Consider the following 13,749-nt stretch of genomic DNA (forward strand, 5'->3'; position numbering starts at 1 on the left):
CCATAGAAATTCACCTGTATAGTTAGTTATTTCAAGTAACTGTAACTCACCATGCACCGCTATATACGCCATATATTACAGCACTCATGACATCTTTTATAACATCATTGATAATATCACTGTAACATTTGCTGTAAAATTATTTATAAAAAAACAAAACTGTGCATGCGGGGCCACGAGTTATAGTTACCGTGGGGCGCGAGTTACTTGAAATAACTAACTAAAACAGGTGAATTTTTATGGTTCTGTTAATTTATTATGTGAGCCTAACTATAATGTCCCTGTAACCTTTGGTTTTTTAAGTGGAATTTTTTATATATATATATATATATATATATATATATATATATATATATATATACACGCACAGTAAATGGCAAATGTAAATGTATGTATGGCAAATGGTGAATGTAAATGTGCACTCAGTAAGTGATGGCGTAAATATGCAACATTCAATTGTGAATGTAAATCTGTTCATGGTAATTGATAAATGTAAATGCGTGCACAGTAAATGATGTGCATGGCAAATGTAGATGTTCATACAGTAAATGGCTAATGTAAAGGTGTGCGCATTAAGGGGGTCATTTTGACCTTGGCGGACGGCGGAGGCCGTCCGCCAAGGTACCGCCGCTGAATGACCGCACCGCGGACAAAAGACCGCCGCGGCTATTCAGACATTTCTTCAGGGCCGGCGGGCGCTCTTTTGGAGAGCGCCCGCCGGCCCAGAGGAAATGCCCCTGCAACGAGGACGCCGGCTCAGAATTGAGCCGGCGTAGTTGCAGGGGTGCGACGGGTGCAGTTGCACCCGTCGCGTATTTCAGTGTCTGCTTAGCAGACACTGAAATACTTTGCGGGGCCCTCTTACGGGGGCCCCTGCAGTGCCCATGCCCGTGCCCATGCCCTGCAGGGCCCCGCGGCACCCCCTACCGCCATCCTGTTCCTGGCGGGAGACCCGCCAGGAACAGGATGGCGGTAGGGGGTGTCAGAATCCCCATGGCTGCGGAGTGCGCTCCGCAGCCATGTAGGATTCACAAGGGCAGTGGTAAACCGGCGGGAGACCGCCGGTTTACCCTTTCTGGCCGCGGCTGAACCGCCGCGGTCAGAGTGCCCTCGGGAGCACCGCCAGCCTGTTGGCGGTGCTCCCGTGGTCGGTGACCCTGGCGGTCACCGGCCGCCAGGGTCAGAATGACCCCCTAAGTGACAAATGCAAATGTGCACACAGTTAATGGTGAATGAAATGTGCACACAGTAAATGGCTAATGTTAATGTGTGAACATTAAATTATGACTGTAAATGTGCAGCGGGCAGATGGTAAATGTACACCCAACAAATGGTGAATGTAAATGTGTTAATGGCAAATGTAAATGTGTGCAGAGTTAATGATAAATGTGTGCATAGCAAAAGGCTAATGTGAGTGGAGAACGGAAATGTGTGAATGGCGAATGGAAATGTGCACACATCAAATAGTGAATTTAAATGTATGCATTGCAGATATTAAACATAAATGTACACATGGTGAATGGAAAATTCATGTGTGTGTGAAATAAATAGTAAGTCTAAATGTGCACTCAGGTAATAGTTAATCTAAGGGTGCAACACAATAAATGCTGAATGTAAATGTACATACAGTAAAAGGCGAATGTAACTGCCCACAGTGAATGGTGAATTTGCTTGCAGTGAATGGTAAATGTGAACACACTAAATGGCTAATGGAAAGGTGTGCACAGTAAATGGTGAATGTAAATGTATGAATGGCGAGGGCAAAAAATAAATATGCGCATGGCAATTGGCGAGTAATTATGTGTAGAGTATGTGGTGAATGTAACTGATTGCAAAGTAAATGGCAAACGGAAATGTGCAAACAGTGAAAAGCCACTGTAAATGTGCACACTGTAATGGTTAATGTAGACGTGCACACAGTAAACAGTGCATGTCAAGATGCACAGTCGATGGTAAATGAAAATGGCAAATATGATTGAAAGAGATTGGTGCATTCCTATCAATAAACATATTTAGGGCACCTCCTCACCCACTATATGTGCCCAGCGCCCTGAAGTTGCATGCGCCAGAGACTCTTGGAAATGCTGTGTTCCTCACTCTGTGGCAGCAGGTAATCACACAAACCTAATACGTTTGCTCAAAAGTAGTGATTATCTTCATATGCTTTTTTTTTTTTAAATAAAAGATCAATACAAACCATTAAAAAAGTGATGTAGATATGACAGGCACTGGACCAGTCCCTCTCCATAGTAAGGACCACTATTAGCGAACTGCATTTGCAATACCAGTGAATGTCTATGAGCCTATTAATTCAAAAACTTGTATATGTGTATCATCTTCGATTTGTTCAGCCATATGTGCTTGGAGGTTCGCACCAATGAATATCTAATTAATTATCTACAACAGTGGTTCTTAACCTTTTGACTTTTGTGGACCCCCACTGAATCATTATTGGAATCTGCAACCCCCCGCTCTTAGTAATGTATCTGATATGAACCTCAAAACAACACACGAAAATACACAAACAAGTATACATCAAACAAATGTTCAAATATTGAAATAATTTGTATTTCATTCACAATCAAGTATGGAAAAAAATTCTAATCTTTAGTTTTGCTTCGTTATTTGCATATACATTATTAATTTTGATAAATGAGTTGTAGTATTATTTACTTTTGTAAAACAGTCACAGACTTCACCCTCTATGTAGGCCGCATGGACCCCGAGGGGTCCCCGGACCACAGGTTAAGAACCATTGATCTACACGGCTTAAATTTATAACGGTGTAGTATGCATATCACGTTGTTCGACATTGTTGAACCTTGCCAGCACTTGGCAACACACACAGCAGCAGTACCCATCGGGTGACCACAGTAAAGGATGCTCCTCCCCAGTGCTACATTGCTTGGACAGTGATGAGCAATTGCTGGTAGCATACTGGCTAACCAGTCCCAAGAGGCCCTCTCAGTGATGAACCATGCCACACTGGGGCCCACATTACTAAGGGGTCCAGTGTTCAACGCGCTAATTATTGCGTCCAACCATCACCTATTCTTTGCTTTACCTGCAAACATGGGACAGAAGATGCTGATGTTGGGACTTTTGGACCAAAGTCCGAATGTCCCAGGATTAATTGGCCATTTTCTTACGCTAAATGGCGGCAGGTTTGGCCTGCCAACATTTATCAAGGTTAAATTGTGTATTGTACTGTTTGTCGCAAACTCTCAATTCTGATATGTACAGTAACAGTAGTAATTGCAGTTAACATCATTTAACGGGCCACTCCTATGATAGCCTAGGTTGGGTTTTACTTTGTGTGTGACACTTTGGGCACAGGGTAGTATATATAGTTACTCGGCAGGTAGCCCATAGGTTCGAAAGGCTGATACACTATACCCATAGACTGCTGACTCAATGGAGTAGAAGGGCCGCCCTAAAAAGCGAGACGGTTCTGACACTGTCTTTTCTTGCCCACAGCTGAAAGCATGAAATGCAGTCCTGGACCGTGAAAAAACAAATTATGCCCATGAGGTGCTGGTAGAAAACTTTCAGCACTTCATGGACACTGTTTTGTTTCTCCAACACAAATCCCAACTTAGGGAGTTTGTCTTTGGAAAAAACACTTGGATCATCCCATCACACCAACATGGTATTGAAGACTGACTGCCATAGTGCATGCAGTCCCACCAAAAGAACTCCCACCATCTTTACTGAACAATACCCTACCTGTGCCGCACGGATACCAAAATCTTAAGGTAGGTCACTTTGTTTTGTTTAACCCCAATGCTTGGTGGCCTGCCCAGCAAGCCCTGAGAGCCTAACTTCACCTTAACCTTAGTTAACCCTAGTGACTTTCTGCTATTTTTTATTTATCAAAAAGTTGTCACAGTGACTTTTTTAATGATATATACTGAAGTGACATGATTCACTTTCACGTGTCTTCTCATTATTCATCATTATGTTATGTTTAATGCCCCATGATGCCAGTAATAACACTTGCTATGGATGGTACTGCTAATTGGCAAACCTTCAATAAAAAGAGCTAGCGGGTCAAGTAGTTGGCAGATGTTGGCTATAGAAAACCAACATAGCAGCATAATATATTATTATTAGTAGTAGCATTATTATTATTATTATTTTATTATTTAGAGTATTCTAAATAACCCTGTCAGTACCCCTGTCATGTACTACTCTACAGAAACTCCTCCTCACTTCTTGAATTCCGCAAGGACATGAAGAATTGCCTATTCAAGTAGTCCCAGTAGGTCCTAGGTGTGCTTGGACTCACCTGATCAGCACCGGAATACCCTCCTGGGATGGTGGGCTCTACAAATCTGAATAACATAACATAACTTCAGAACTGATGCTGCTGTGGTACTTGGAAATTTACAGATGATATAGGAGACCAGAACCTATCAATATCCGGGATTGAGTTGCTTTAATATACTCTCCAAAACAGGTTGTCATAACCTGTGGGCGGTCCACAGAAAGAAAGCAAATGGAGGACCTGGTCATGATGAGGAAGGGAATAGGAGGCAGAAGTGAAGATCTCCACTAGTCAGATCAGTGCTCAATTGGCCGCATCAACATAAAGTTATATGATAATGGAATGGTTAACTAAAATATATTGTAATCACTGCTTGTCTGACTGCCCCTGTGCCTTTTAACTCTACATTGGCGATGAGTGGTGGTATAATGGAACCTAAAAGCGTTTCTGGATACAGCTCTGATGTTACATGTGTGAAGGTGCATGAAAGAAGGTAGGTGCTAAAATATCATAATTTGTTAGCAGCACTCATCACAAAGGTGTGTTTCAAATTTTTGAGAAAAAAAACAATCAGTGCTTGAACCTAGTCCAACCCCTGAAGTCCTAAAAGAAGTGGACTGTTCTGTTGTGCGGTGACGGTGTCAATAACTCCAATGTCACTTAATCAAGATAGTCAAAGTTAGAATTGTGGCAATGTCTACGTCTTGAGGAGATAGAATAACTGTGCTTTATAGTAAAATAATGGAAGTGTTCCCTTTATTATTTTTCTTTTCAAAGATACAGCAGTGGCATTGACCTGGCCTTTAGTATTAAAGCATAATATATCCCTTTTTCCCCTCTCACTCCATGGGCATAACCAGGTCTTTTTTCTCCTAAACTGTAGGCTTCTCCATTAATCAGAACTGGTTAGTGCTGGACAGAGTGGACATGTTCACCATGGCACATCTTTTTTTTCAAATCATAGTTGAGTTTTACAAAAAGCCAGGTAGACCAGAGCCGCTGTGAGTAATGCGTAGCTGGCGCTTCTGCCAGTTGTTGGGCTTCTACTGCCACAGGAAGAGCCATCGACTCCCCTGCAGTTACACAAGTCCGTGGAACAGCATAGAACAGGGTGTTCAAGTCCGATCTCATCTAGATTACTTTGATCACACTTGACAGCACAACTTCGAGTAATCGACTCATCGCCCTGGAATGGAAAGCCTGGAAGCAGATGAAAAAAGAAAGATTAATCCATTAACACTTCTGACTGGTTGCAACAGAGGTTTCATACTTGTTTGTCTGTCAGTTAGTCCATTAACATTATGAACTTAAATGGCTGAAAAAGGCAGTAAAGAACTATGATAAGTAACAATAGGTTGAGATATTTGATCAGGCTTCTCCAACTAATTAATTAATATTATATATGTGTATGTGTGTGTGTGTGTGTGTGTGTGTGTCTATATATATATATATATGTATTAGAGATGAAAATGTACATATTTTCAGAACTTATAAGCTGATGTTTGGAGAAAAAGTGGTTGAATTTCCACTTCAGTTTCCAATTTAACCATTCCAACCATTGAGTTGGGTATCAAACATGTTATTTTAGCACCAATATATCCTTTAGGTTGCACATGCACTTTACAAATCCACATACTTTATACTGAAAGTTAATATTTGAGTGAGAAGTCATGCAGCTCTACGGAGATGTATTACCTTAGTGCTGCGGGCATTACACTATGGGTATTATGTATTGCCCATGTAGAAGCATTGCAAATTGATAAAGCATTTATTACATTACTGCTGGTAACTCTGCCTGACGCACTGAGGTGATCATTGCTGATAGTCTTGAACAGCATGGCCAACAATGTAATCTTCTCTTATGTGGTCACTAATACAACACTAATAATATTAGTAGCTTTAGAAGATTAACATTCAACATAGGTAACTCTTACCAAAGAAAAGGTTGGAGCCCAATGTATTAGATATTCTGGGGGTCATTACGACCTTGGCGGGCGGCATCAGCCGCCGGGCAAGATCTGACCGCCGTCCGGCCGCCAATGCGGCCGCACCCCCACCACGGCCATTTGGAGATCCGAGCTGGGCTGCCGGGCGGAAACCTGGTTTCCGCCCGCCGGCCCAGCGGGGATCACGGCCGCAACTTAGGAGCCGGCTCCAAATGGAGCCGACGGTGTTGTGGCCGTGCGACGGGTGCAGTTGCACCTGTCGCACTTTTCACTGTCTGCATAGCAGACAGTGAAAAGCTGCATGGGGCCCTGTCAGGGGGCCCCTGCACTGCCCATGCCAGTGGCATGGGCAGTGCAGGGGGCCCCAGGGGCCCCACGACTCCCCGTTCCGCCAGCCTTTTCCTGGCGGTGCAAACCGCCAGAAAAAGGCTGGCGGTCGGGGACTCGTAATCCCCTGGGCAGCGCTGCAAGCAGCGCTGCCCTGGCGGATTATCACCGCCGGGGCAAAAGTGGCAGAATACCGCCGGCCCCGGCGGTGCGACCGCAGCGCTTCCGCCGCGGTCGTAATCCGCCTGGAAGCACCGCCAGCCTGTTGGCGGTGCTTCCGTCATTTTAGCCCTGGCGGTCTCGGACCACCAGGGTCAAAATGACCCCCTCTGTGTGTCAATATGAAGTATATTTTTTGGTTATACCGATCTTGTCATGGTTGTATTTGCTCTCAATTATGAGTCACTACAAAAATATAGCTCAAGCTATAATTGTGTACTTACTGTTTTGGTGATTCATTGAATTAGTACAAGGACAGTACCCATCAACAATACCCTTTTCATATCCTCTCATCACCTCTGCTACCCTCACTTCTCTATTCAGAAATAGGTCTCCACACCTTCATTGCCTGTTCTTAAACCACCACTCACCCTTCTCTACACTCTCATTCCTTCAAATGGTGCTTCCCTCTCGCTCCACGTTTATCCCAGGTACTTCAAAGCTACCAAAAAGTAAATCAAAACATTCCATAATATATTCCTATCCTTTGCAACAATTGGTGTCCACCTCACTCAGGGCAATTTGGACATTATGCCTAGATCTGAACCTTTCATCAAAAAATCACTGAATTCAGGTATCTTGGACTATTTTGTTCAATGGAAGCCAAACAATTCTGCAACACCCAGAATGCAATAGACTATCACAACTAATGCCTAAGGCTGGGAACAGTGTTTATAATAACCTGGAGGTTGGTGGTCATCCTTAATTGCACCTCACATGAAAAACGTCCTTCTTATTCTCACATGTGCAATATGTTAGTATAAGGAACCCTAGCCAAAAAATCCTACCCAATTCCATTTCAGAAGTTCCAAACCATAGTGTTGAACTGGGAATATCATTGATGAACACAATTGTGACATTCGACATACTCTCTCACTGTTGTCTGAAACCTGCTTTTTCAAACAGACTGAACTTGAGCCTCTCAATAAAGACAATAATGGTTTTCAAATTAGTGACAAGAAAACTTGGTAGTGGCCTCAGAAATAGATGGATCTGGAACTCCTTGTAAGAGAGGTGAAGTAGCCGCCTTCCCTCCGGTTGAGTTAGTGTGAAGACCTTCACATGGAGGCTTCCCCAACTACTTATAATAGTGCTTCAGAGAAAAAGGAAAACCATCTGGGTATGGTTTGTGTCCTGGCTGCTTTGCCTGGACCTTTGAATGCTATGACAAGGTTATCACCTACTCTAGAAGGCCATGTTCTGTGGATTTTATGACGAGGCTCTTTTTGAGATCTAACAAGTTAAATCTCTCCACTTTCTTCGAAGAGTGAGGAGGAGGGAGAAAGGTCCTTAAAATAATCATCTGTGACATGTGAAACTTCAATGAGGGTTAAGCTTGTAAAATAAATTTAGCTTCACAAATTTGTTTTCACATGGCTGGTCAAAGATACAGCCCAGGAATGCCATTCCACAAGGACAAGCCTTTCAAAAGTCATTCTGCATCAGAGATACATGCAGAAACACATAATGAAAGTTGGATGGCCACTGAATAGAGAGTGCATTCTTTAGGGATTCTTTAAGCATGATCTCCCAAGAACATACCAAGAGAGATGTCCTGTTCTTTTTGGTTGCAAAAAAGGCCTTTGTCTTTAACACCCGAGCTTTGGAAGGTCAGATTCTCTTTTTCTTGTAAGAGTTGTTGGTCTCCGAAGCCATTCAGTTAAAGAAGTCTACATTTGTGCTGTTGATACAGCATTTTCTTTGTCCATGTTCTCAATGCTGAGCTCCACAGCTCAGTCGCAAAAAGTTTTTATTGGATCGGACCCTTTCTGCAAGGTCACCTCAGCTTTTCGTCTTCCTTTGCTGAACCCGTTTTTGCTGGCATTAGGATTCTTTGCACTTTACTCCAGCTAGACAGTGGTATGGTGCTTGCCCTCTTAAACATGGTATAATTGTGTACACACCAGATTAGTCCATTTAATTTACCTATAAGTCCCTAGTATATGGCAATACATGTACCTGGGGCCTGTAAGTTAAAGGCTACTTGTGGGCTGGGTCTGGCTGATGAAGGGTAATACCATGAAACTGGTCCCAGGATGCTTCTTTCTGGTCCAGGGAGGACCTGGCCTGGCAGTTCGGACTGGACTTTTCCCATGGGGAACAGGGTCACGACTGATTTGCATATGGCAGGGTCTAAACTGAGGTGGCCTGGTAAGCAAAATAACAATGGATTAAACCCGGATCTGTGACTGTGGGGGTGTGTTTGAAAAGTTTCAGCACTGCTTGGGTGAGGACCATGCTGTCAAGTTCTTCAATGAGTGCTCTAGAGCTGGGGTCAGCGTGGTCTTCTAAGTGGAAGTTCAGGTCTCTGATTAATGTGTATTTGCTAGCATTGAGGGCATGATGCATCCCTGGTGCATGACCTCATATCCCATCCCCCAATTTCCCGAACTGATGCCGAGCAAAGCATCTATGATGCAGGACTTCACATTGCAAGCCGGCATCAATGGCATTCTTGACAATGACAGCAGGACCTTGCATCTCAAGCCTTGTTGATGGCTCCATCAGAACCGCAGCTGCACGAAGAATAATCAATGCAGGACCTTGCATCACCACCCACAGCTCATTGGTACCACTGCTGCACAACACATCCTCAACAAGGGCCCTGGCAATGCTTGGCTACCAAGATTTAAGGTACTTTGTTCAATGGGCCTAACTTGGTCCCTGTTTCCAGCCCGCATTCCATCACTGTCAGTCTGAACTTGTAAATCCGACTGTGCCTGGAGAAACAAGATAACCACAATTGGAGCTTGGGCTTTTAAGCACTATTTTCACCTAAATCTTTGAAATTGCATATCTCTGTTTCTAATGATTGCAGTTTTGTTTTATTGGTCTCTAATTATTTACTGAATTTTACTCTATTTTCTCTAAATTGGTGTGGGATTCTTCTTGTGTTGTGTTTTTACATTATTTCCATCTATGTGCTGCATAAATACTTTACACATTGCACTGCATCTAAGTTCAGCCTGACTGATTTTGTGCCAAGCTACCAGACAGTACAGCACAGGTTAATTTGGGGTTTGCTTGTGACTTCACCCTGACAAGAATTGTGGTTGCCTGAATAGAGTTTCACCCCCCTCAACCGGTAACCCAATTTCCTACAGAGAACCAGTAGAGTTACTTATGGTGTGGTACGGCAGAGGAGGTTTTTTTATGAACACATTTATTTATACACACCACAGGACCAATATTCAACAAAAAATACAGAAGCAAGCATTACTGTTAGGTGTAGGGCTATTCCAAGTGGGACAACCACCTCCCCATGTATGTTTGTGCTTTGAAGGGCATCGCCGAGCCTTATACATGGGCTTCTCTTGTTGTGCACACCAGTCTACACCCTGCCACTACTGCAACACCGTAGGGGGAGAAGGAGCTTTCCAGCAGACTGCAATGTCACACTTTGTCACAATTGTAGCAGTTCCCTACAGTGCTCAATCAGCTCTCGAACCACCAGATCCCTCTAGAACCCCAAGCAGCAGAAGCAAAGGCAAAAGTTGCACCTCCCATCGGGACACATCTGCAAGTTATCTCACCACAGCAGACCAGTATTTCTAAATCAGCTGGCACAACCATATCATATGGTAGAAGTCGGCTGAAGCACACAAATAGCGGGGACAGGTAGGGGCGAAGAGAAGGACAGCTCAAAGACTGGCAGGATTGAGGTAGGCACAGTAAAGATAGTAGGTCTGAATCAGGCCTGGCCAAAATCGTTATAATTCAAATGTGCCATTGCTGCGCATTGCCAGTTGTTGTAATCAAGGGGACCCAACCACCCTTCCCAACGGGTCATAAGATGATCCAATGTACTGGGGGCGATAAAGGTATGACAAATCAGGGAAGAGCCTCCACTGCCCAGGGCACCCATGAGGAGTTTGGCCTCAAAAGGACTACATTTAGGAGGAGAGATGTCACATAACATGTGAGTGTAAAGAGTGTGATGTACTTCAAGTATCTATGGAACTGTGGGGTGGTCTATAGGGGATAGGTGTCGTGTAGGAAGGAGTATATGTGGGTCCCAGTCCACACATCATCAATTTGCATTATGCCAATAAGGTCCTATTTCCTAAGCCCTTCCAATGTAGACACTTCACACAGCCATTTACCGTGCCATAAAGGGGTTTGAAGCGTGAATTTGTTGTCCCATTTGGTATGTCAGAGTACAGCCCTCCAAGCGAGGAAAATCCACCCTGGTCACCAAAGGAACTGTGACATGGACCAGGGAGCCGTATAACATAGCCATAATCCGTGAGAACCCCAGGGATGTCAATTCCAGCCGGTAGGCGGGGTCAGACCATTCCCCGCTAAGCCAATCATTGATCACCAGTAGCTCAGAAGCTAGTAATAGAGGTAAAGGTTGGTCATCCCCAGGCCTTTGCTGTATGGGGCGCTCTGACTATAGCTAAGGGCCTAGCAAGGCATAGACCTATGCCAGAGGAACAATGCCACTAGTGTATCCATATCTCGGAACCATCATTGAGGCAAAGGGATTAGGAGATTCTGGAAGACATAATGGAGCCTTGGCAACACCATCATTCCATAAAGAGCTATGCTACCCATCATGTTCAATGAAAGGAATTGCTCAGCTTTCCGTGTTAAGGGTCCAAGATTAAGGGACCAAGGGAGTTCGGGGTGAAACGCTACCCATACTTCTAAATATTTGAAACTAAGGGGCGCACTGGGATGGAAGTCTGCCACGCCATGCAGTCCCAGGCCGGATCCAGGGACACTAGGATCGACTTGGCCAGGTTAACATGGAGACCTGAGGCTTCCCCAAAGAGCTGGAGAATTTGGAGACAGCTGGGTCTGCTTGTTGCAGGATCTACTAAGAAGAGCAGGACACTTTCTGTGTAAAGTGCAATGTGATCTTCATGTACTTCCTACCACTGCCACCTCCACATCTGGGTGTTGCAGTGAAGGAGGCAGGCCAGGGCCTTAATCGCCAATGCAAAAAGGAGGGAGGACAGGGGGAAACCCGGTCACACTCCCGTCTGATAGCAAAAGCAGTAGAAAGCACGTTGTTAATCTGGACCCGTGCACTAGGGTTGGAGTAAAGCGCACTGAGCGGCATGGGAAGTTGAGAGTGATTTTGGCCACAAAGTTCTGAATGGTCTGCAGCCTTCTAGTGAGTTTTTTTGTTGATCCCGCAATAAAGGGTTTCACATAGTGCAGCTTGCTTGGGATCAGGGCATTTGTGATGGTTTTCTTGTACTAATTGGGAGCCATTTAAAAAATCTTCCTCACGATCTTCAGAGTATTTGAACAGGAAGCAGTGATGGCATTGACTTGGGCAGTCAGGTTGTGTTTGCTGTCAATGATGATCCCAAGGTGCTTGGCATGGGTGGTGGATGACGGCCCTAGTTCTGTTAGTCACGATGTGGAATCCCATGGTGATGTGCTCTTTCCAAAGATCACTATTTTTTTCCTGTCTGTGTTTTTCAGTCACGAAGGCATTGAACTTGGGTCCTAGGCGTCTTGTCCAAGAGGGAGAGAATGAGTTGTGTGTCATTGGCGTAGGAGAGCACATTGATATTGTGAGAGCAGATGATAGTGCTAGAGAGATCATGTCCATGTTGAAAAGGGTTGAGCTCAGGGAGGATCCCTGCAGAACTCCACAGATGAGGTTTTGCGAGTCCAAAGTGTCCAAGATGTATGGTGCGGAGACTGTGTCAAATGCTGTGGACAGATCCTGGAGGATAAAGGCTGCTGTGCCTCTTCTGTCCAGAGTCATGTGGATGTCATCCATGGTGACAATAAGGGCAGTTACTATGCTGTGGTTGGGTCTGAAACCAGTTTGAGTGGTGTTGAGGACTTAGTGGTTGTTGAGGTATTCAGTGAAATGTTGATTTTTCTCTAAAATCTTGTCCGGGAATGGTAGCAGGAAGATCAGTCTGTAGCTGGCAAACGTTGAAGGGTCGGCAGAAGGTTTCTTCAGCAATGGAAGGAAAGTTGCATGTTTCAAAACTGCTGGAAAAGTCATGGAAGGGGTGGAGGCATTGAGAATGGGTGTGGGCATGGTGCTTATAGGTTAAAGTCCTCTAGAGTAGATGTGGTGGGGGCAGGGTTCCGATGGGATCCCTGAATGGGTGGACTTCATCATGGTGGTGGTTTTCTTCTGGGGATTATGTCACAGATAAGATTGAATGGCTTTTGGTGCAATCTGTCAGGTCCAGTTGTCAGCTAAAGTTGCAGTAAAAGGCAGTGATTTTGTTCCTGAAGAATTGAGAGAGATTGTTGCAGAGGAGAGGTCCTGCGAGGGTTTGATCAAGTTGGAGGTGGCAGATGGTGAGGTGAAATATTTTACAATGGTGAAGATTTCTTTGCTACTGTAGGTGATGGTATCAACGCGATTAAACAAAGTAGCACTTTTCGGGGTCTGGATATTTGGTGGTAGCGTCTTAGGGCAGATAAGAATGTGCCTCTCTCTGTATTGTCCTGGCACATTCTCCATTTGCACTCCAGTTGTTTGCAAAGGTGTTTCATCAGTTTGAGCTCATCCGTGAATGCACTGGCCTGTGGTCTGGATCTTGTTATATTGCTCTGTTTGAAGGGGGGACATGGAGTCAGCATTGGAGATGATCTAATCACTGAATTTCTTGATGGCTTGGGGTAGGTTGTTGCTGTGCTCAGGTTGATGAGTTTTGAGAGCAGTGATCCAGTCCATGTCAGGGATGCTGTTTCAGTTTTGGTGGGCTGGTCTGGCTGTTGTGCATATGCACTGAACCATGATAGGGATACTGAACTTGATGAGGGCATTGTCTATCTAGGGGAACTGGTGTGGTCTTGTCCACTATGATGTTGTCGAAGTTGGTGAAAATAGGGTCCAGGAGGTGCCCAGTGACTTGGCTTGGTCCATTTATTCATTGGGTGAGGACCAGGCTTTTAAGGTCTTCAATGAGTGCTCTAGAGCTGGGGTCAGCATGGTCTTCGAATTGGAAGTTCAGGGTTTAATGTGTATTTGCTAGCATAGAGGGCGAGTGATGCCACAAAGTC

At 44.5% G+C, this 13,749-nt stretch overlaps 1 protein-coding gene across 2 annotated transcripts in view; it reads right to left on the bottom strand.

Annotated features, from left to right (window-relative positions):
• Nucleotides 1-4,994: 4,994 nt before the first annotated feature.
• The window catches only part of LOC138282877 (ly6/PLAUR domain-containing protein 2-like), a 234,618-nt gene continuing 225,863 nt past the window's right edge, over nt 4,995-13,749 (bottom strand). For both annotated transcript variants that reach the window (XM_069220869.1, XM_069220868.1), the window contains one exon: nt 4,995-5,467. In XM_069220869.1, coding sequence (XP_069076970.1) covers nt 5,226-5,467 — 242 coding nt within the window. In that variant the 3' untranslated portion in view covers nt 4,995-5,225. The remainder of the gene's footprint in view (nt 5,468-13,749) is intronic.

Source organism: Pleurodeles waltl, chromosome 2_2 (genome assembly GCF_031143425.1).
Source record: "Pleurodeles waltl isolate 20211129_DDA chromosome 2_2, aPleWal1.hap1.20221129, whole genome shotgun sequence".
Taxonomy (NCBI): domain Eukaryota; kingdom Metazoa; phylum Chordata; class Amphibia; order Caudata; family Salamandridae; genus Pleurodeles; species Pleurodeles waltl.